General features: G+C 42.4%; 1 protein-coding gene across 16 annotated transcripts in view; it reads right to left on the bottom strand.

Annotated features, from left to right (window-relative positions):
* The window catches only part of CELF2 (CUGBP Elav-like family member 2), a 501848-nt gene that overhangs the window by 38448 nt on the left and 439696 nt on the right, over nucleotides 1–23704 (bottom strand). For all 16 annotated transcript variants that reach the window (XM_081300440.1, XM_081300426.1, XM_081300428.1 and 13 more), the window contains 3 exons: nucleotides 23216–23374; nucleotides 20002–20065; nucleotides 8311–8445 (listed from right to left, as the gene is read on the bottom strand). In XM_081300440.1, coding sequence (XP_081156566.1) covers nucleotides 8311–8445; nucleotides 20002–20065; nucleotides 23216–23374 — 358 coding nt within the window. The remainder of the gene's footprint in view (nucleotides 1–8310; nucleotides 8446–20001; nucleotides 20066–23215; nucleotides 23375–23704) is intronic.

Consider the following 23704-nt stretch of genomic DNA (forward strand, 5'->3'; position numbering starts at 1 on the left):
TGGGTGTATGTCAGTGAATGGCCTGTCCGTGTGGTGTGGGCTTCAGCTCAGCACATGACAAGCAAATCATCTTCTATTACAAATGCTTCCTTCTCCCTCCTCCTCTCTCCACTAGTGAAAACACTATGTCCACGGTCACCACACTGAATATGGTATGGTTTTCCTTAACTTCTTCCCGCACATTTAATCAGTAGATAAGTCTAGTCACTGACATTCTTAGGGTCAAAATCCTTAAATGGCTCTTCATTACCTATAAAATAAAACCCCAGCTTCTCAGTCATGGCTTTTCAGGTCCTTTGTGTTATTACTTTCCAAATATCTCAAGCTTGTGAAAACTGAGATGAATTTCCATTTATGGATTAAGTTCTGTTTCTGCATGTTGATGTTTTGAGATCTTTTTCCCCTTCCATTCCATTTCTACCTATAAAATCCTACCAATTCTTAAAATTTTGGCTCAATTGTCAACTCACTTATTAAAATTCCTCCCATTTCCTCAAGACAGAATCTTTCCTGTGACTGACACTGTGCCCCTCATCTTTCTGACGACTGCTGTCCAACTAGATTTTACATGTTGGTGCTTTTTGCTTACTTTTGTATGTGGCCATTATATAGAGTTGATAGCAGTTCCTGGACTAAAACACAAAGAAACTAACAATTTCTATTTCACTGCTTAAAATTTTTCACAAATCCTTATATTATAACTTCTGAGAAGTTGTGACTAGAATCAAGTTTTGTTTTTCCTCCTAATACAAACACGATTAAGCAATTACTTTTCGCTAGTGCCAGTTGCCTGCCGTGCTTCTGCAAGTGGTTTTATCAGGCAGCAACATAGATAATTTAGTGGGAATGAAAATCTCAATAATTGGTTGTAGTGGACAGAAAACATACCACTGAGCTCATACAAACGTCACAAGGGGATTGTCATGCATCTGCTACACAATGGGTGGCTGTGCAAAGTGATACTTAAAAAAATGAATCACTGCCACTATCAAAGCAGAGTCCAGTGCCACTAGAAGCAAAAAGAAAACATAAAGAATGAGAGTCCATGTCTGTAAATATTACAAAGCCCACTCAAAACAAAGAGCGATGTGCTAAGTGAGTGACAGCCCTGAGAATGCATGACAGGATCTGTCCACCCACAGGATGGGAGGACCTGGCAGGCAGAGCCTGGGGAGAGGCGGAACCTGCCGGCATCAATCTGAGTGTGGGCTTTGTGGTGAAATATAAAACACTGTCCTTTCAGCTGTGCAGCTTTATTAAGCTTTAAATTAGTTCAGGACTATTAAGAGACTCCAGTCTGCTCTAGGTCAGGGGCATCTCATAAACTGTGGGCCGCAGATCCACTGTGCGAAAGTCACTGTGATGGCAGAAGCAAGGACCCTCTGGCACAGGAGGATACTGTAATGAATTAGAGAATTAGCCGTGCTTCTGACTATTTGACTTATAGTTTTCTTGATGACAAGTGAAATTTAAAGGTAATTCCACATCAAAATTCACAGCCCTGGGAGGAAGCTTTAAAACTCCCCTTGTTGGGAAGGTACTGGACGCTTTAAACCTCCTTAGCAGCAGATGACCAATGGCAAAGAAATGACCATTTACTAGAAAGACACATTCTCAACTATTTGTTTAAAAAAGATCTCTGCTGGAGTGGTGTTGCATGCCTGAAATCCCAGTGATTTGGAAGGTCAAGGCAGGAGGATTGTGAGTTCAAGGTCAGCCTCAGCAACTTAATGAGGCTCTATGCAACTTCTCGAGATCTTTTCTCAACATTAAAAAATAAAAAGGGGTGGGTATGTAGCTCAGTGATAAAGTGCCCCTGGGTTCAATTCCCGGTATGTATGTATGTATGAATGAATGAATGAATGAATGAATGAATGAATGAATAAATAAATAAATAAATAGAACTCTGAGTTAAATGTTTAAAAACTTGGTTTTCATGTAATGCTTCTATTGAGAAGCCATAGAGCAGAAAGGCCAAGTGCAACTCTCTATGGCAAACCCGCTCACTTCCTGGGTCTATCCCCTGACAAATCTGCTCTAAGGGGAGATGTTACTCAGAGCACTTTGTTGCTTTAAATGCACAGAAAAAACATAGAATGTAAATAAGAGGAATAAAGAAGAAGGTTCTTTCTCCTCCTTACCTCTGTCCAATTCACAAAATTTTACAGAGGCAGGAGAAAGACTGGTTAAGAAAAGGTGTTTTAAGGGTACAGATAGTCTAGTTTATACTTAAAGGTTATTCAAATTATTTCATTGATTCAACTGCACAAATAAATATCTCACTTTATTAACTGGTTTGCTTCTTCTCAACTGAAAACTTAGAAAAGTAACTAATGAAGGGGAAACTGCTCACTTTGAGACTGACTGATTTTCCCTGAAAACAAGCAGTGACAAAAGATGGGTATAAGGAGACAAAGGGGCGGGAGAGACTCGGGGATTCTTCACAGAAATAACTGGTTCCTGAATTAATAAAGTGCCTTATATTTCGTAAGTACAGTACAAATCAAGGTACCCTGAGAGGCCAAGTGGGGTCTTGCTGCACCTAACCTGTGTGGGAATGCCAGGGCTCTGCAGAGTTAGCCATGCGCAGGAAGTTAAGGGTGCTGGAGGAGGAGGAGCTGTTGTGTCATCTTTCAAAATCCCCCGTTAGAGTAGGTGGTTCTTTTGAAAATGAAGTGCCTTTGATACAGGATGCTTTCTTATTCTATATGCTGACATCAGAACATTTTGAAAGCCACTCTGTGAGATTGTTAATAAAAAAAATGCTTCATATGACTTTGTTCTAATGTAAGTTAGCATTCATTCATTCTTCAGAAGCCTGTCAGAACTGAATATTCACATAGAAGTTGTGGCTGTTTGGATTCCTCAGGAACTTGATTATGGAGTCGGGTGTGCTGGTGCATGTCTGCAATCCACGTGACTTGAGGACTGAGACAGGAGGATCAAATGTTTGAGGCCAGCCTGGGCAACTTTGCAAGACCCTATCTCAAAAGGGCTAGGGGTGTGGCTCAGTGATAGAGCACTTGTCTAGCTTGTGTGAGGACGTGGGTTGTGAGGTGGGTTTACTAACTCTGTCAACATCACTGTGATGGTCTCAGATGCCTCCTTAAGGGTGCACTGTACTAGAATGAATGGCTCTCCCAACTCCATTCTTAGACTGTTTTCACTTGGCTATTCCACTGAGTTGTTAATAATAATACCACCACCCTTGCAGGCCTGTATGTGATGTGTTGCTCCAAAAGCAGTGGGGATTACAAATAAGCCACAAACTGTGGATACTGTAAACAAAGCTCACTTTCTAGAGGGCAAGGGAGGAGACATGCGCCCAGTGGCTATTGTGCAAAGCTACAGGATGAGTATTTTGGTGAAGGTGTGGTGTGCAGAGCACACTGGCAGCGTAGGAGCATGGATGTGGTTCACAGGTCACCTACTCCTGCTGATACTTCCCTCTCTCCTCCACCCTCAAAAAGCTCCTAAGGGAACTTCTTAGAGTGTGTATCAAAAGTACCAGCTTTAGACCTGTACCTAATCTTCCCAAGAACGAGCACTAACATCATCTAATGATGTGGGAGGTTTCACAGAAGAAAGGGGAGAGAAGGCATCTAGGTATAGGAATCCACCAGCATGAAGGTGGGAATGAGGCGGCACCAGAGTGTGACCGCTCCAGGCAGGCCGTGCAGTTCTGATGTGGAGGAGTGAGCAGATGAGACAGGACTGGGTCAACCTGCTCAGCAGTGTCTTCCCCTGGTCCAGACCAAGGTGAGTTGAATACAAGGGTCTGAATGTGGAGGTTGCGTTTTCCAGCAGTGGGCAAAGTGTACAGAGGGCAGGAGCTTAGTTGGAGGCTATTCCAGGAATGCCAAGGGAGTTCAAGTCGGTGTCAACTGGGAGGGAAAAGATGCTCAGAGGGAACCGGCTACTCCACAGACTCCTGGGGAATGAGGAGGCACCGGAGTGTGTTGCTGAGCCCTGGCTGGCTCTGAACACCAGCCACCAAGTTCCATTGGTGACTGAAATAATACCTGTAACAGGTGGGGTGTGGTGCGATGACCTGGTCAATGGGGGAAGAAGTTTAGGCTTGGACTTTCTGAGGTTGAGGTATCACTGCGGTAGCCTGAAGGAGAAGGCCTTTCTCAATGCCCTTTGTCTGTCTGTCCCTCTGTCCTGGCCTCATCATAGCCCACTTGGTGTCAGTGCATGTCACCACCTGGAGTGGGCAGCAGGGGCCCAACTCATTTTTACATATTTGCTCTACTCATATTAGAAGGTTCAGGAATGGGTCATCAGCCACTAACTATCATCTCCACATAATGCAGGTTCTCAGATGACCTAAAGAGGGGCGATAAAGTCTCCTATAAATGGAAAGGCTATAGGATGACTCTGATGTGAATTCTTGTTTCCTGTTGTTTATGGGAACTGGCTCTGGTGACAGGTGTGCCACAGGGACAGTATCCACTCACCAGTTGTCACCATGTGAGGAGGGCAGGAAAGGTCTGAATCACATTAAAGCACCCTCAACTGCCCTTTCCCTGGAACAGTCCAGAAGGAATCTGCAGCACTTCCCAAAGGAAGTAGGGGCACCTTGAAGCTGGGAGAAAGATGGCCAAAAATTTAGAGGGGAGAGTAAAGAGGCCGCGATGGGAATGGAGCAACGCTTCCCTGCATTTTAAAATGCCTCGCGCCACTGAAGAAAATCACTCATTATCCTGAAGTGTGCACTTGACTGAGTCTGCACTCACAGAAGCATTTGGAGAATTTTAAAACATCTCTTTCTTTAAAAAAGAAGATAGGTTGGGCTGGGGCTGTGGCTCAGCAGCAGAGCACTTGCCTAGCACGGGCAAGGCCCTAGGTTTGATCCTCAGCACCACATAAAAATAAATAAATAAAGGCACTGTTTCCAACTACAACCAAACAATAAATATTAAAAAAAAAAAAAAAGAAAATAGGAGGAGATCAGAAAAATCATGTGGCCCATGAATACACTATTAGGTTTTAGACAGAAAATGCCTAAGAAGGGTTCACATGCAGTAATGGTAATGTTCTCCTGCAAGCTCTCGAAATGACCAAACAGCACGTCTACAACACGTGGGGTGGAGGCGAATACTGCATGCCTCCCAACTTGCCTTCTTCTATAAACATAGAGAAGCAGTCCTCAAAAACAGGTTCAAAACTGGGTAAGGCGCTACGACCCAAGAATTAATTAACTAAACAGGAGAGTGAAGTAAACAAAGGAAAAATTATCATATCAAAATAAAAAGACAAGAAACACGATTAAATTAGGCTTCAAAAGACCCGTGAGAAACTCATAAAAGGCATAATATGCACTTACCTGGTTTTTATTCTTTCATGATTTAATTTCTAATTTTATTCACTACCATCTGATAATTGCATGTAACACTTATTCTAACCATGGGCAATTTAAACTATTTTAATTTTTATTTCAAGGCCATGAGACAAAGGAACCTATTTATTGCCTAAGGGGATTTTTTTAAACAAAAATTAAAGCTTAATCTTTCATGTTTTAAAGCCAAGACTGTTTAAAATCATTTATAATAATGCTGTAGGGAGACTTTTTCTGGGTATGTAAAAATGAAAAGATAAATTTACAATTATTTAAAAAAATTAATAGTTTGGGGGATTACATTGTCCCTTTCCTTTCTAGATGAATTTGTCTGAAGCTTCAGAGACATTTAAAACAAGGGTAGAACCAAGGCCTGTGTAGGATGAGGCTTCCGCACATTTCAGGTTGACGGGTACACATATAAGCCCAGTGTATTATTATTTTAAAACTAAACAAAGGCATTGGCTTTAGGAATGGCTTCCAATCCCTTTTCTTTCATAGGAAACTGCCTGGATGAAGGGGAGAGTTGTGAATTCTACTAACTACAATTTATGTCACTTTGAAAAAATCCCTGATGGAAATTAGACAAATAAATTTACTTTCACTTAAATACTAGTTTGTTTTTTTTTTAAGTTACAATTAGGAAAAAATAATTGAAATGTAGATTTAAGTAGTTTTTGCTGGTACACTTCAGGATTCTAATGAAATACTTTTGGCTATTATGAAAAGGATTCCTCGACAGAGAAGAGAAAAATCCCTTTCAATGACACCTCAGGTAGCAGAATTTGCAAAGGGCAGAATGTCTCTGTGAGAGTGTGGGAAGGATGCTTTGCTAATGCTAATGTCTGACTAGAGCAGAAAGATGGAAAATCTGTCTCCAAGTGTGTTTTCTTTTTTGCTCTGGTCTCAGAGAAAAAACCTGATTGCCAAATATTTTAAAAATTTCTTCCAGACATTCACTCAAGCCATCTCCCGAGGACGAGCACCTGCATCTCAAGATGGCTGCAGAAGATTCACCATCCTCACTACACTAACGGGAAGGCTGTGGGCCCATCGCATGGATCTTCCTCTCCCTTTCTGGCTCTCCCTCCTCCCTCGGCTGGGCACCAGTGCTTCAGGCTACTTTATCTTCAGGCCAAGCCCCCCACCCTGGCATTGATGCTTGCTCAGTTCCCTGCCTGAAGACCCCTGGGGCTTCCTACACTACATTCAGGTTTCTGCTTAAATGTCATCTTTTGAGAAAGGGATCACTTCCTTCAATCCTTTTGCCCTCTTCACCTTATTCTGTTTGATCCTCTTAAAAGACCTACTTAGCACATATATATCATACATTTATTTGCTTATTGTGCAGGTTCCCGAGAGACCTGAAGGACTCCTGAGAGAAGACAGGGCATCTGTCCACTGCCATATCCCCAGCACCAGGCCAGTGCCTAACGCTGTCCAGGCACCTTGTAGATATGAATTACATTATTCATATCATTAAATTAGTTATTTATGCTGATCAACTACATCCACTTCTGTAGTTGGCTTTTTTAAAGTGGTAAGTCTTCTAGCTTAAAATACAATAAAATGCACATATGATACTCTGTGCTATTTTAATTATTTCATAGTCCTAATACAGGAAGAGAAATTCTTAGGTAGTAAAATACCTTGAAATTTGATTTATAAAATGGATAAAGTAGAGACCAAACTTTGAATCTGTTCACAAAGTGTTTATGTTTCTTAAAATGGACCATGAAAAGATTTCTATAAGTTTGTAGACTGTTTTAAAGATATAATTTTGTTTCTTAAAAAAACTGACTTACAGTTGATTTTTCAGGAATACGAGTCAAGGCATAAAATGAGCCTACATATAGCAACCATGGTCAAATGTTTTTAAAACATTTTAGAGAATGAAGTCACTATACCTCTCTGCTGTTACCATGAGATTTTTCTGCACATTACGGATAAATCCACCAGATTCTCCTAACTATCCCTTAGGTTTTTCTATCCAATCCACACTGAAGGTGAGATGTCTTAGACAATGTTTTATAAAGACCAAGGGCTGCTGTTCTCCCAAGCGTTACAGGTACAAGGAATGTATGTCACTGCTCCCTGAAAGCCTAAGAACGCCGTCTCCGGTAAGCTGGAGAAAACCCTCCTGTAATTCAGTAGAGTCTAGCTACTTGTTTGGGCACAGCTGATAGAGGGTCATGGGATTTTCAAAGTTAGAAGGAGGCTTGGAGATGGTCCAGGCCAACTCCTTCATGTGAGATCATCTATCAAGGTCTAGAAAATTCAGAGAAGAAAAGCCAGTCAAACATTCTGCCTTTTTTTTTCCTAAAGAAAACAAATCATGGTATCCAAGCAACCACATTATATTTGCCTTGTATGAAAAGAAAAATGGCATCTGCTTTTGAATAAGGCAACAAAGTTCCTGAGGAAGAAAGAATGAATTACATAGCCCAGAATCCGACCATAAATGAACAACAAAGATGTTCCTTGTAAGATTGTGGATTTTAAAATCAAATGTGAAGGATGGACCTGGTGTGAAATCCAACACCAAAAACGATTGGGATTTTGTGATTTAACAGAGTTCTTAAATTGTTTTTTCTCTTTTCTTTTTCTTTCTTTCTTTTTTTTAAAAAGAGGACTGGACAAAAGTAGGCCTGAGAAACTGAGGTTCCTCACAGAGATGACTTCCTGAGGACTGAGTGGACAGTACAAATCTTTTTTGAAACAAAACGAATGCGTGAGAACTGCTATCCCAGTGGATTCTTTTACTGAGAACTTTCCTCATTTCATCTTGGAAAATAAAACACACATTCAAGTTTTGTTTCTTAAAAAAAAAAAAATAACCCAGATGTCCAGTGCCAGTCTCCTGGTCCTGTCCTGGTCATGTCTAGCCTCACCCTTGGCACCTGGGCACATGCAGACCTGTCTGTCCACACTCCTCCTGCATCACTGCCGGGAAGGACACTTCCACTCACCGGGGCTCGTGAGGGCACCCAGGGCGCTGCTTGTGGTTGAGAGAGGGTTTGCGTTGGTGCTGGTGGCTGAGGTCTGGGCTGCGGCTGCTGCGGCAGCCAGTGTGGCCAGATTCTGTAACTGTAAAGCATTCATGCCTGTGGGGGAAAGAGAAAAGTATCATTAGCAATAGTCCCACTTCCCCAGCTTCCAGATGAGAACAGGCTCCCAAGGTCATCAGGGCAGATGACAAGAGCATGTGCCTGTGGCACCATGCTAAGATATCTCAATGTCATATATATTCACCCCGGCTGTGGGGAGCTGGTCTCTGTTCCTCTTTTCAGAGGACACTCCTTCAGTTCTTTAGATACCATCTTCTACTCCTAGAGTCACGGTACTAAGAAAGAGCACCTGCGCTCTATCCAGGAAATTACTCAGCAGAGTTACCTCACTGGGGTGCTGCCCGCCCTGACTCAGGACCTGCTCCCTACTCCCTTCTCTCCCTGCGGCAGGGATAACTAGAAGACAAGAGAGCGCTCTGTGTTGACTGCCCACAGAAGGGCCTTTAGACTGGCAACTTTAAGACGTAGTTGTCAAGAAAGTGAGATCTTGGCATGGACAGCTGAGAAGCACTTTGTAGTCAACTCTCATTCCCTAACTTGACAGGTGCATGGCATAAGGTATTACAGAGGAAATTACAGTTCATTGGTTAAATGCTCTCTCTCTGAACGTGAACCAACATGGGTTATAATCCTGGCTCTGCCACTTTTCCAGATTGATGATTCTGAGCAAATTACTCAGTTTCTCCATTTCTTGGTTAGTGATGGACATACTAACTGTACCTGAATTCAAATGGCAGATTAAATAAGATGATAAGTGCAAATTACTCTTGCACAACTCTAAGTACCCAATAAATGTTAGCTATTGTTGTTATTGCCACTGAACTTTTCTCTTCATTTCAAATGTGAACTCTAAAAGATGCCCATAGTAGAAGCCCAGTATTTGATGAATAAAAAAATGAATTAAAATGGCAGTGCTTTAATAGCTTTATTTGTAAAATGTTTGTATTTTAAAGGTATTTATGTTTAAAAAATTTTTTAAAAGATTGTTTTTAAAAATGTGCTATTTTTAAGTACAGTGACTTTCTAGCAAGTAAAAAATTAAGGAAAAAACCAAGGAAATTAAAAATTTGTAAGCACGAGGGTGGGATCAGCTGAGAGATCTGGGGCAGTGACCTAAGGCTGGACTTGGGTCAGGTGTCCCTGCCACAGGAAGTTTCAATTTATTTTTTCCTCCCCCTTCAATTTCTCAATCCACAGGCTTTCTGAACAATCCACCTATTTTCCATGATTGGTTTCACAGTAAGAGAGCACACAGGTGAGAAGCAGGAAACAACGCCTTTCCCCTTATAGAGAAGAAAGAGAGAGAGAGAGAGAGAGAGAGAGAGAGAGAGAGAGAGAGAGAGAGACACACTTGAGTTCAGTAATCAGCTTAATTTTACCTTCTTCTCGGGCCTCAAAACTAGATACTTAATAAATGTCTCTTGAGCAAATTTAATCTGCTTTAGGAACAATTGCCTGATAGCTGATCCCATATGTGTCGGGGGAGGTTGCTATGGGTGGGTGAATGGTCTAGCAACACACCAGAGTAAGCCCCTAGCCACTGGCGTGGCACTCTCAGAATAAGCATGAGTTGGGCACTTCTGTACTCTTCTGCCCCTTCCTTCAGGGTTTGCTTCTACTCTGAAAATGATCCAGACGTCTTTGTTGCAAAATGCATTCTCATTTTGTTAAAAATGATATTCTTATCTTCTTCCAGGAGACATTCAGACCTGGTGGCTGGAAAGCCAAACACCTATTTTTTAAAACCTACTAATTTGGTGGGGATGGGGAGGCTTAGAAGCCAGGACACAAGTATTTGTGGAATCCTGTGAATTTCTGTAAGAAAAACTTAGACTTCCGGCCACCCTGTCTCATGGAGTAAATGCAACTGCAAACAAGGCTCTCTCTTGTTCCCTCTGATCAAGGGTCGAACCGTGTCATGTTTATGGGAACGTGGGTGTTCAGAAGCGCAGGTCTTCTTTTTCAGTCTTACTTTAACAAAATGGAAATGGAGGAAGTTATGGCAGCTGCCTAGCTTTAGTGCAGAAGCACCTGTACCCAACGGAGGGCTCTACTTCCCCAAAGCAACATGAGTGCACCTGGGCCTGAGGGCGCCAAGAGCTCCCAGGCCCCGGGGCTCTCAGTGAGGCACCTTGCAATGTCCGACCATCCCTCGGGACTGATTATTTTCATGATGAGAACCAGATGACCAGACTACATCACCACCAGGGAAAAAAAAGAAGAGGGTTGGTGCTGAAGTAAATTCTAGAACATGCATCTGGCAAAATCAACATAAGGCTGAAGCATGACTCAAGGCTCAGGCCAGAGGACTCCTCCTCCAGGACATCTGTGACCCTCCTGAGTTGGGCGCTATAGTACTGGAGCTAGAGAGCTGTACGATGGCCTGGCCAAGCCCACTCCTCCAGGTTAGAGACATCAGGTCCTTGGCTAAGAACAGCCAATGGCAGCAGATCCTCCTGCACATGGCACAGATGCACAGTCTGTGTGTCATCTGCAAACTCTCTTCTACGGAGCCGAGATGAAGAATGGAAAGCTGATGCCACTGTGATCCCCAGTGTCTGAGGGATCTGAGGGAAAAGGTAGAGCGGAGGTGTTAGAACTAGTAAGGCAGGAGGACGTCTGCCTGTCCACTGTTCACCCGGGCATCCATCCTTCCACCCAGCCAGCACCTAAGTGGCCACCATGGGCCAGACCCTGTGTCAGACATTGAGGATGGAGAGGGAATAGGACAGCCAGTGCCCAGGGAGGCTGCTGGAGTTTGGGGCAGGGAGAAGCCAATGACTGGGGGGAAATCCTTTTGGTTCATCAGTTTCTGGAAATAGGCCCAGATTCAGAACCAAATTCTCACAAAATCTCATTTGAGGGAGATGCCAGAAAAGTACAGGAAAACACCGGCCAGTGAGAAGTGGGGGATCACTCCTTGCCCCTTCTCTGCAGTCCTGTCATGGTCTGGTGTGACAACCCATCAGGCTTTCCTGATTCCCCCCAAATACCACTCCCAAATAAAAGTGTTCAGTACCACAGAGGTGCGTCAGCCAACTTTCCAGATGGGGGCCCCTTCCCAGTGGTAATCCCCACATTTCTGCTTTTCTCAGTGCAGGGCTGGCAGGGACACCCTGTTCTTCACACTATCTCCTGTTCCTAAGGCTTGGAATGCACAGAATTCTCAATGGCAATAGTGACACTGCCACTCAGCAGAGGTGGTTGTGCTGGTGTTGAAGCATGCAAGCTCCAATCTCAGATGCCCTGGGTTTAAATCAACCCAGCTCTGCCCACTACTCCAACCAGACCACCTGGAGCAAATTGGTTCTGTGCCTCGGGGTTCCCAATGGCCAAGTGGAATTACAATGGAACCTACTTCTTGAGGGTCAATACATGGAAATGTCCCAGAACAATGCCCAGTAGTTGTTCAAAGAGGAAGACTCTTGGCAAGACTAGTAACTGCAGTATTACCTCAAATAATGAGGACAATGGTCATGAGGATAAAGCATGTGCCAGGCATCCTCAGTGCTCTACGTGTGGTCCCTGACTTGGTATTCATAACAAACCCACACGGTGGTGGCCTTACTGCTGTGTGCAGGCCAGAGAGAGGGGAAACTAAGGCATGAGGAGGTCAAAACACCATTTCCCATTCTGCAAGGGCAACACCCCAGGGAGCAGGCCTGGGTAAATGTGAGAATTCTGCTTTCTTCTCCATGTGGCTGCCCTCTCCTTGTTGAATTGGCCTCCTTGTTGTGTCCCTTCTGTCTTCTTGGTCCCCATCTGGGCCTCTTTTGCCTGTTTGTCCTTGTGTCTTGGTCTTTACTTACTTCATTAAACTTCGTACCTCAGAAAAGTTTAGGAGGGACAGGGAGGAGAGGAAGGAAGGGGATGGAATGGTGCGGGGTTTAAAAGGAGTTGTGGCCAGGGCACTAGAAGTCAACTGTAACCTGCACAGTTGCCTAGAGTGGGCTTGCCACTGTCTAATGCACTCAGCCCATGAAGCTGCCAGGGAAGGCCTGTTAATCCAGCAGAAGCAAATTCGAGACCTGGGAGTGGGAACAGCAGGCCTGGGAGACAGTGTCTTACAGTCCTGTTCTCCACTTAATCATGGTGTCTGAAATCCAGGAACTGAATTAGATCTTCATTAGTAGCTAAGAACTGAGTTAACCAGTAACCACTTTGTGACTATGCACTATGTCTTGCTCTCTAAATCACTGAATTCTTAAATTTCTTAATGTGATTCCTTTTGCATCCATTACCAGGATCCCAGATGCCAGAGACCACTGGTGTCAAGTGCCCTGGTGAACCAATGGACCCCTGGCCTCTTCTCCATACTGAGGCTGTTCATGCTGCTTCTCCCACACAACTGGGGGCCCTCAGAGGGATTCAGGTGGTCTATGAACTTCCTGAAATTTTATGAAGGGGTGTGTGTGTGTGTGTGTGTGTGTGTGTGAGAGAGAGAGAGAGAGAGAGAGAGAGAGAGAGAGAGATCATGTGCAAAATGTTTTTTGTGATAGACTATAAAAAAAAAGTAAAATAAATCTAGACGACTTGAAAAAGACACAAGTCCTAGCAGGAAGCCATTAAGTGACAAGTCTAGGGTCGGGACAGTGACTATGTGACAGGAAGACTCGGGAAGTGATAGCTGAGGAGTGATGACACAGAGAACAGGGGAGGAGGAGGAGGAAAGGAAACAGCCCCTTCTCCCATTCAGAACAAAGACACCCACCCATGCACCAACAGAAGCAGCCTACCACATCAGATCTTCTGCAGGCTTAGCTGCGTTTCTGGGCATAGCTGAAACTCAGGAGGACTCGAGCAGAGCCAGGAAGCTCACAGAGCAGAACCTCACAAAGACCACCTATAAAATGGGGTACCAACCTGGACAGAGGCTGCCGGGTAACGAAGGCGCCTTTTCCCTCTGCCCAGTGTTCTTGTGTTTGCCAGGCAGAGGCCTTCTGCCTACTCTCTAGCTCATCCCTCCTCAAGGACATTCCTGAACCACCCTGGTCTTCCAAATGCTACTGATGTCAGGGAAATGAGTCTGGGGCAAGTGGAAGGAGCCTGGGACGTTTCTATTGGACACAGTGCTTCTGAACCCTTCAGTGGCAACAGCATATGTGTGTGGTGACTGACATGCATCCACAGCCTGGGAGCCCTCACCTGGGAAGTGGCATCTCATCATCCCTTCCTCCCTCGGAGGAAGTCACTGCCCCTGTTATGGAAACCACATGGGCAGCTGGGTCAGGACAGGCTCACAGAGTCTTATCTCCAGTTACACCACCTTCTCTAGTGTCACCCTGCAGGCCTGGGCTACCCCAGACCCTGAGCCTGCTCCTAGGAGTGAGCTGCCTCCTTTTCTGCTTTGCGTTATTCTTCCCCAGGGTCAAGTCCAGGCTCCACAGGCCATGGGGGGTGGGGTGGGGGGCCTGCTCCTGCTCATTTTGGAATTCATATTTCTGGTTCCTATTTTCTTCTTCTTTGGGGCGTGTGAGTTCTCCTTGTCCTTTCCCTCTTTCTCAGCTCCTGTCACAGGCGCCTCCTCATTTTCCACCCCCCTAGTCACACTTTCTCTTACTCCTACATAATCACCATGAAAGGGCACCAGACGGAGAGGCGCCTGTCACCCTTCCGGAAGCTCGTTCTGGCTTGGCACACAGCTAGCTTTTCTGAGAAGAAAAACCGACATTTAACTTCACGAAGCACTCTGCTCAGATGGGCACCCCTCAAACCAGGGGCAATAAGTGGGGTGACGAGACATGCAAAACATTTGAAATTTTAGGAAATCTAACAGTGAGCCGCTATGATGATGATAAAAGGGGGAAAAGAAAGTTGGGAATACAGGGATCCACTTTTCATTCATTACTTGGGGAAAAAAAAATCCTTCTCCAAACGAAGAAATTATGTACAAAACAGATGCGCAATATGCCTACTTGAAACATAAGATTTTAAAAAAATTATTTATAAGGAGAAGGGCATGAAATTTTAATTTAATGTTCACCTTAGGTAATTTTGTGTCTTATTGTTCATAGGAATTACCATAAATCTGCATATCAATAAGCGAGAACAGATGTCAGTTGTTACAAGTGCTTGCCAATCAGGTCTGTTAAAAAGTGACAGATGGGTGGTTATAGAACATTCTCATAAGGCCTATTAGCACATTCGCAGGAAGTGTCTGTGGTGCGGACTGCTGGAGACTCAGGAAGAACACAGGGTCTTTGTGGGCCTACCATGCACGCTCCACCACACTGGGAGCCGCTCCAAGTGGAGCTTCTCAGGGCTCCCATACATTGTGCAAATGCCTTCCCTCTTCTCCACTTGTGACAGACACTCCAAGACAGTCTTCTCTGGGAGAATTCAAATTGATAAAAGGAGAGCTATTTTGTTGTTTTAAGCAAATATTTGTACTCTGCAATTTTGTTAACTTAAAAATTCTAGGGCTGGGTTGCGGCTCAGTGGTAGAGCGTTCACCTAGCATGCACAAGGCACTGGGTTCGATCCTCAGCACCACATAAATGTAAAATAAAGAGATTGTGTCCACCTAAAACTAAAAAAAATAAATATTTTAAAAAAATTCTAGACCAGATAATCTGAAAGAGAATTACCATCAGCTTTACTGAAAATCAGAATTTAAAGGAAGCATTTTACCTTGTTCATCAACAGATAATTTCTCTTCACCTATAACTTCAAATATCTATAATTTTTTTAAAGAAGAATTCCTCATTCTAAAAAAAAAAAAAATCCCCCCCAACAAAGAATGACCTACTCTTAATAAACTGGAAATATTTTCCAGAATGAAGGGAGGCAGTTTCCAGTTACTTTCTCTGAATTGCTTCCTTTTTAATAGTTATGGGGTTCTAGCTCAGGCTGGAACTCAACTCATTATTTGGCCTGTTAAATTGTTCCTGTAGTCAATCACTGCAGCACGTGCATTTATGCTGACATTACCTGAACTGGCTGAGACACGAGGCTCCGTGTTTCTATATATATATATATATATATATATATATATATATATATATTTATAGAGGAATGCATTACAATTCTTATTATACATATAGAGCACAATTTTTCATATCTCTGGTTGTATACAGAGTATATTCACACCAATTCGTGTCTTTATACATGTGCTTTGTATAATAATGATCATCACATTCCACCATCATTTCTAATCCCATGCCCTCCTCCCTTCCCCTCCAACCCCTCTGCTCTATGTAGAGTTCCTCTATTTCTCCCATAGTAGGCTGATTCATAATGGGGTGGGGAGAGGGAGGCTCTGTGTTTTATAAGTTTGGAGGCCACAGACAGCTCAGGTATTGGATCAGGCTAGGTTGGACTGAAAATGAGGATCCATGCTTACTAGCTTAGTGATTTGGGGTAAGTTTATTAATCGAGGTTAAAGAGACCACCTATAAAATGGGGTATGATAACCCCTCCGTCATAAAGTTGTAAGATTTGAGTTATTTGAATCTATATCGTACCACTTACTGGTGCTGTCGTCTCCCATAACTTATTTAACCTTTTTGTACTTCCATGTTTGCTGCTGTAATTTGGTAACAAAGCACTGATTTGGTCCTTGGCACACTGTGGGAATAAACTGCATGATGATTACAAGGATCTAGGTTACCTGCAAACTTTTTTTTTTCTATCAGAATGATTTCCACAGATGTGATAGTTGTTAGAACAAAATTAAAGGTCAAAAAGCTACTTTTCCCTTATTCCTTCAAGGAAAATCCAAATCCTTCGTTCAAAGTCAGGCCCCAGGTTTCCCATATTTTAGAAATTCAACTGAACAAATACCACTGATGAGTGAGAAATGGCCAAGTTTTTATTAGAAGTTTTAAGAGGGAAAATAAAATCAATCACCTTCAAAGAGGACAGTATGTATACATAAAAGGATTCAGCTGATAAAAGATTTGATCCTAATCCATTTTCTGCTTTTAAATTCCATATTTAGTAAAGATTCCCTTTTATAGAAATAATAAAACACATTTAAAGATATTTTTAGTTTGAAAGGAAAATGGTTAAGATTATTTTGGGGAAAAAAGTATAGCTGATGTCTCATTAGATTTTATTGATGCAACTACTTAGTAACTTGTCGTCTAAAATTTCTTTTTCTGTTTCTTTTTTTGGCTTTACTTTATTTTCTCCTCAAGCAGAAAATGCTTTACTCATATAAATGAGGGATTTTAAGACTCTAACTATAAACCTCAATCTCCTGAAGGACAGGCCATTATGTGTCGAGAGCTATTCACAGCAAAATATTATGGTTTCCAAAATATTTCATTCTCTTTGGTGATAGTATTCTAAGCATGAGTACTTGAGTTTTATATGTGGAGTTTTTTAATATGCCACTTTATTTTTATTTATTTATTTATTTTTTAAATGAAGATTTTTTTGAGAGAGAGAGAGAGAGAGAGAGAGAGAGAGAGAGAGAGAGAGAGAATTTTTTAATGTTTATTTTTTTAGTTTTCGGACACAACCTCTTTCTTTGTACGTGGTGCTGAGGATCGAACCCGGGCCGCACACATGCCAGGCGAGCGCACTACCACTTGAGCCACATCCCCAGCCCTAATATGCCACTTTAATACATAAAAATTGCATATGAATTGTGTATGTGTTCATTCTCACTACGTCACAATCTCAGTCACTCAACAATTTTTTTTTTTTTTTGTGGTGCTGGGGATCAAACCCAGGGCCTGTGCATGCCAGGCAGACACTCTACCACTGAGCCACACCCCCAGTCCATCAATACACACTTTAATATCAGGTGGGATTGTAAATAAATGACCTCTTGGGCTCCCTGGATACTGTTATCATATGGCTTCTGCTTGTATTTGTTATATAGAATGTGCTCTAGAACATGTTTTATAGTATACACACTACCTCCAAATGCCCAACAATTCATTTGTGAAGATACTGAATTTAGTTTATATAATGTTTTTTGTTGTTGTTTATGTATATACATGGCTAACCAAAATTCTTAATTCAAAAAGTCTTAGTTCATATATATATATATATATATATATATATATATATATATATACACACACACACACACACACACACACGTATATATATATATGTGTATATATATATATATATATGTATATATATATATGGCTAAAACCAAATTTCTTTCATTCATTTAACTTAAGCTCTATTGGGAATGCATACAAAATACAAATTTACATCTGTTCACTTACAGATTTATTCATTCATCCCTTCACAACTAGCCATGAGCACCTCTCAGAGGAGTTAGAGGCTGAGTCCATCAGCCACCAGGGCAGGCCCTCTTGAAGCTCACGGAGCGGCTAAGAGCACCAAGAACAGGGAGTGTATGCAGATATGAGGAAGGAAGGGAGGGGCTTGGGAAAGAGAGCACCCCTCCCACACCTGGGGGAGTCGGGCAAAGCTTCTTCTAGGAAATAACCTCTATTCCCAACCCACCATGACCACTTCGTAATACTGGTGTAGGTTAATGGCAAAGACAAGTGAGGCCTAGCTTTTGGGAAAATACAGGAGTGGGAGAGGCCATTTTTTTTTTTTTTAAACTGGAAAAAAGAAAGTTCTCTAAACCATAATGCTTCACATCCTTAGGAAGATGAGATGTGATTACCCATACAAATAGGGGGTGACTTTTATAGAAATCACCCAAGAAGACAAGAGTTTTTGGCACCTAAATTTTGGAAACTTTAAATATTCAAGAGGTTGATAGAAAATGGACAGGCCAGCATTTGATTTCACAGCCTGGGAAGACTTAGCATACTGAATTTAACAAGTTGAAGGGTCAAGAAATGGGTATTTTGGAAAGCCCAGAGCATTTACAGAAGGCTTTTAAATTAGCCATCTGCTACATGGCACCTTTTGAGGTGAGTCCCAGACCCTCTTAGTTTTCAGATGAGCATGTGGAACATGTAGACGCTAATGTCCTGACCTGTGGTTGGCATGGTTGAGGTGCACACATCCTAATGACAAATGACAGGGCTCTCCATCCACCTGGGAAGACAAGCTCGGCAGTAGCCTCAGGACTAAGTGACCTTCTCTGCATTATTCAGGTGCAGAAATGAGAGAGCCTGAGGCTTCCTCTAAGGAAAGCCCCTAATTTTGGAGCTGGGTGGGTCCGTGTAAAGAGAAACAAACCTCCAATCAGCTGAAAAACGTCACAGGTCTTAGCATTTATTTTAGGGTATGCCATTTTTTTTTCTTTTAAATAAAAAGGCTCCTGAAAATTTTTACAAATGTTGCTCCAGTTCTCTTCATAGAATTAAAAAATAAATTAATCATTCATTGTGATTCTTAGTTCCAAGACGAGCTTCCCAAGCTATTTATAAATATACTGCACTAATTTAACTAAATTTTCCAGACACCTTTTTTTCCCAATAACCTAAAAGCTATATTACAGCTAACTAAACAGGTGATGCCAAATGATTTGAAGTCCAAGAAATCATTCAGCAGTATTTTTGATGTAGGCCAAAGCATACCATCAGACAACAAGTTACCATTAGCCCACGGACCACCATCCTGGCTGGGCTGAAGGTCATAAGACACATGGGGAGAATGCACAGGGAAAATCTTTTCAGATTCAAAGTGAAAACAAGAAAAAAAACACAAGGATATGCATTTGAACAAAAAAAAATGTGAGAAAAATGAGTTTTCATGGTGACAGGTAAAGAAGTCTGGCTTTTATGTAGCATGCTTAGGCTTCATTTCATTGATTCAGGGTGTCCTTGATAAAAGCAAACTGTGCTTCACTCTAATATGCCAAAAATCTGTTCTTTTACTTATCCCCCCTTACCCCACCCTTTTGGAATCAAACAAGGAAAAAGCTTCCTAACTGTTCCTCCCAGCAGGTTAATGGGCACCTGTGTTCTGATTTCTTGCACACGCTGCCTGCTCTGGCCCCGTGTAAAGGTAGGGTATCAGCATGGACGGTGGCACAGTAGGAGTGACCTTTCACTAATCACTGCGCCTCAGCAACTACTGGCACAGCTCATTATGAAAAGGAATCCTTCAATGAGCTGCCTTTCAAATGTAGTCGCACTTTGATTTTCTTGAGAACAAAGATTATACTTTTACATAAAAGCTTCTGATGCACAATTCTGTCAACTGGGGTACTAAAGTAAAAAAAAAAAAGGCACCCTGTTAATTGTCTGTCATTATCAAGGGACTACAAACTGTATCAAATATAGGACTGCAATCTTGGCTTTCATTATGGAGGTCAGAACATTTTTATTGACTGCCTATTATTAAAATGTTAGAGGTATGTCAATCATTTTGGCTGTACTGGATATAGAAATTTGCTGGAAATCCTCCAGTAATCAATCCCATTAAAATAACAACAACAACAAACAATGACTACAGAGCATCCTAGAGAGGAATTCTTAGCCCCCTCACCTTATAACTGTTACCCACATGGAAGGGTAGGTAGGAAATGCAAAAGTAGAAGAACCACTTGGGAGCAACTGATTCCAATTTTAACACCTAAGACAGAAAGCTAATAAGTCTGGTAATTACTCTTTGTTCTTTTTCCCTGCTTCTTTTCTCTGCCCCTCTGAATGAACCCTGACAACTGCATGGTCAAAAGAAAAGACAGGCTTCAGGACTTACCAGCCATTTGCTGAATGCCACTGAATGCACCCAGGTTGCTGGAAGAGGTGGCCTGCTGCAGAAGCTGCAAATGAGCACACAAGTGTCAAGTCAGAACATTGCAGAGATGAGGACAAAGTAACTTCCTCATTAAAGTGCCAGCAAACTCTCTTCCTTTACATTTATGTGGCCGGTTGCGACTGCTGCAATTGATGGACTGAAGGTCCCCAGAGCTGGGGCTGTAAATCCATATTAATGTCTAATCTCTATTAAGAAACACAGACACTTGGGGAAACTCACTAACACTGCTGCCTTAAAATAATTAATCAATTTACTCTTTTTAACAACCAGGTGTTAAATCTATTGAAACCAACATAGCATGACTAATTATATCTCTCTGTAGTCTAGTAGTTACCATAACTCATCTCTGTCAATCAAGGTCCATCCCCTCCTCTTCTACTTTTCTTCACAGTTCAGCTTTCTTTATCCCTCATCAGAAGCACTTGGGTTACTGACTCTTAGGCCAACATGAAGATCATCATGATAACTATCGACATAAGTGTATCTGTCACACCCTTACACGTACAGCCACATCCATATGGCCGAGAAAATGATCAGCTACTTTAAGATGGTCTGCACTGGCAGAGAGAACATATTATTTGTCAAAACCTGGAATTAGCTACCTGTCTGTATATTGAAGCTATGCATTATATATCAGAATCTTTAGAAATGAATATGCTTGTTAAAAAGTCTGCGTTTTCCCCTGAAAACACCTTTTTCCTGCCACATAGAATCAGTGGGTGTTACAGGTTAAGGCATGAGGGGGGTTCCAGTTCCCATCCAACTTAGTTGAGCTGTAGGTTAGTTTAGGTGTTACACTATGAGGATGGAACACAGTTACCTCTCATGTTCCAAAGTACCTGGATACCAACAGAAAAAGATTTACCAAATTACTACTGGAATATTGTTATGGCACTATGTGCTTAGGAGGAACAGGACGAATTCCAAGATGCATTAGAAAAAGCTTTCAGAACTTATTTGGAGCTGTGTGAAACAACACAGAACACTGATGTTCCTTCCTATGGGTAAGTAAAGGTTTCTTCTGTTTGATAAGAAAAATTCCATGGTTGGATAAGACTCAAAAATGAGCATGTATCGAGTGATGTAAAAACACCAAGCGTGGTGTTTTTAAACATTAGATGTTTTTAAAAATTAAAGTTGTAGAGCCTGGGTTGTGGTTCAATGGCAGAGCACTTGCCTAGCATGCATGAGGCACTGGGTTCGATCTTCAGCACCACATAAATATAAAGGTATGTGTCCACCTAAAACCTAAAAATAAATATTTAAAAAAAATTTAAAGTTGTAAAATTAAATTAGCTTTGAAGACATTTTGAGAAATTAATAACATCTGTTGAGGTAAGGGAAAATACCTGGACTGTCACGAAACTATCACCAAGGATTATTTCCATGGATAAGTAATCTTTGGTGAGCCAGGGCCAGCATTTGGGCTCCCCATGGAGGCAGGGGATAATTTAAATTCCTTGAGCCCTTTCAGAGGACAGGGCTTTCAAAGGGAAGGGGTAAAGCGAACATGGATAAGAAAGAATCTAGGCCTCTCAGGAGAGAAAAGAGAGTTTATAGCAACACATCTTTATAAATGATGTTAAAATTAATTCTTTTTCAGGTATGCAAATAATTGGCAGATGTGGTCACAGAGACATGCACCAGAGATTTCTGTGAACTGTGGAGTGCAGGTGACACAGGAATCCTGAGGGCAGGCACTTGCCTCGCCTTTTGGTTCTCAGAAATGGTAGAGCAGGAAGCTTGACTCTCACCAACAATGAAAAGGTAGGCATGGATCAATCTTGGATAAGAGTTCTGGTCCACACAATCAAACTGATGGACTGTGAACATTCCAACAGCATGAGTTTGTGAAAACACAAATTGTTAAGTAGAGCATATGTAGATTTTAGCAAGATGTCTGACAAAATCTTTCATGGTATCTTCAATGATAAGATGGAGAAATGGCCAGAAGGTGACAGTAAACTTGGTCAATGCTTTTGCTGACAAAGCATATGAAGACAGGAAAAGCATGTGTCTCATCCATTAACCAACAGCTGTTCCACTGCAGACCCCTCTGGGCACTGGGGGTGGATGGGTAAGAAGGTAAAGCTACTTAGTCTCTGAGCCTCCCTTTCCTTATCTCTACAACAAATAGGACACTCTCCCTTTTCAAGGTAACTGTCTTAGAAAACAGTGCAGTTTCTGCTAGAAAGTAAAGCTAATGGATGATCCAATCCTGAGCGGGATAGTTAAAATGTAAGATGACAGAATTAGGACACGTCGTGTGTATGTGCTTGCATGTTTGTTCTCTTTCTCTTGAGGCTGGAATAAAAGGCCCAGACTCACTATATGAAATTAAATTAATAAATGTGAAGTCTAACATTTAGGCTCCAAAGTAGAAAAATGGAGAGAGAAGCAGCTGGAGTAAAAATATAATTTAGCAGTATCCAATGCCTCCCAGCTCACATTGGACACAGTTACTGCAAATGCCACTCTCAGGCTCCAGGAAGATGTTTTAAATCCACTAGGGGTCACTACTCTGTCCCATTTAGCTCTTACTAGGGAAGTGGCTTAAATTCTGGCCACTGTATTTCAGTAGAGACAATGACTAAGTGAAATGGTAACAGAGGAAACTCTTAGAAAGTAAAAGTTTAGAAAGCAGGGATGCTAAGGAATGGCCAAGAGAAATGGGTCTGTTTGGTCTGCAGTGAACCTTATTTCTCTGGTTTCACAAGGAGAAAGTAGGAAACAGTTGATGTATTCAAGGTGGGCTCACTGGGAAGGCTTGAAATGCAGACTCAAAAGTCCCAGGAGATCTCAGAAGAGGTCCTGACAGGTATCAACCTTCCAGCTAGTCAACATTCTTAGCCCATGGGCCATTAAGCATGCTGTGTCTTTTTTCAGAACACAGGGTTTTAGGATGCCTTGACATACCTGGTAGGAGTCTAGCCCAGGGGACTTTGCCCAGCCTGTTAGGCAAGGACTAAGTTGGTCACATTTTTATGCTAGCCAATTTAGCTTGGGAGAATATTCTGCATACTTGGTGGTTTCAGTAATTCTCCAGACTCAAAATGTATGGAAAATGAATTCTTGAGTGTACTCAGTGGCCAATGGGGTTTCGGGGTTTCGCGGATGGCAGGGTGTGTTTCTCTCCTGGGTGGGGAGCACTTACCGCCAGGTACTGTGGGGTAAGTCCGCCCAGCCCTGTCAGGTTCCCCCAGGTGGCAGTGTTGAGCTGCTGCATCTGCTGTGCCAGCTGCTGTTGGAGGCGCCTTTGCTCTTTGTCCTTCTGGGTATCAGCAAACTTCACCACGATTGGTGAAGAGCAGCCCTGTGGTCAGACACATTGGAAAGTGAAGAGGAAGTTACAGCTGGGTCGCATCCTCTCAGGGCCCTCAGTCAGCACCGGATCTATCTCTCTCAGAGCACATGGAATGGTCTGGGATGGTTTAAAGATGGTTTGATATTCCTTCTTCTTCTCTGAATAGTACTATCAATAGAACACTCCAGATCCTGTCCTGGGTTTCGATGGGGGATCTGCTGGTTGCTTTCCTGCTCTGATCCTCATACTGCCTCTCCTCCTCTCCTTCTGCGTCTTCCTTCAGCCTTCCAGGACCTCCTTTGAGACAAAAGACCTGATCTATGTCTAAGCTTCGTGGTT

The sequence above is a fragment of the Spermophilus citellus genome, assembly GCF_964194105.1.
Source record: "Spermophilus citellus genome assembly, chromosome: 6".
In the NCBI taxonomy this organism is placed as follows: domain Eukaryota; kingdom Metazoa; phylum Chordata; class Mammalia; order Rodentia; family Sciuridae; genus Spermophilus; species Spermophilus citellus.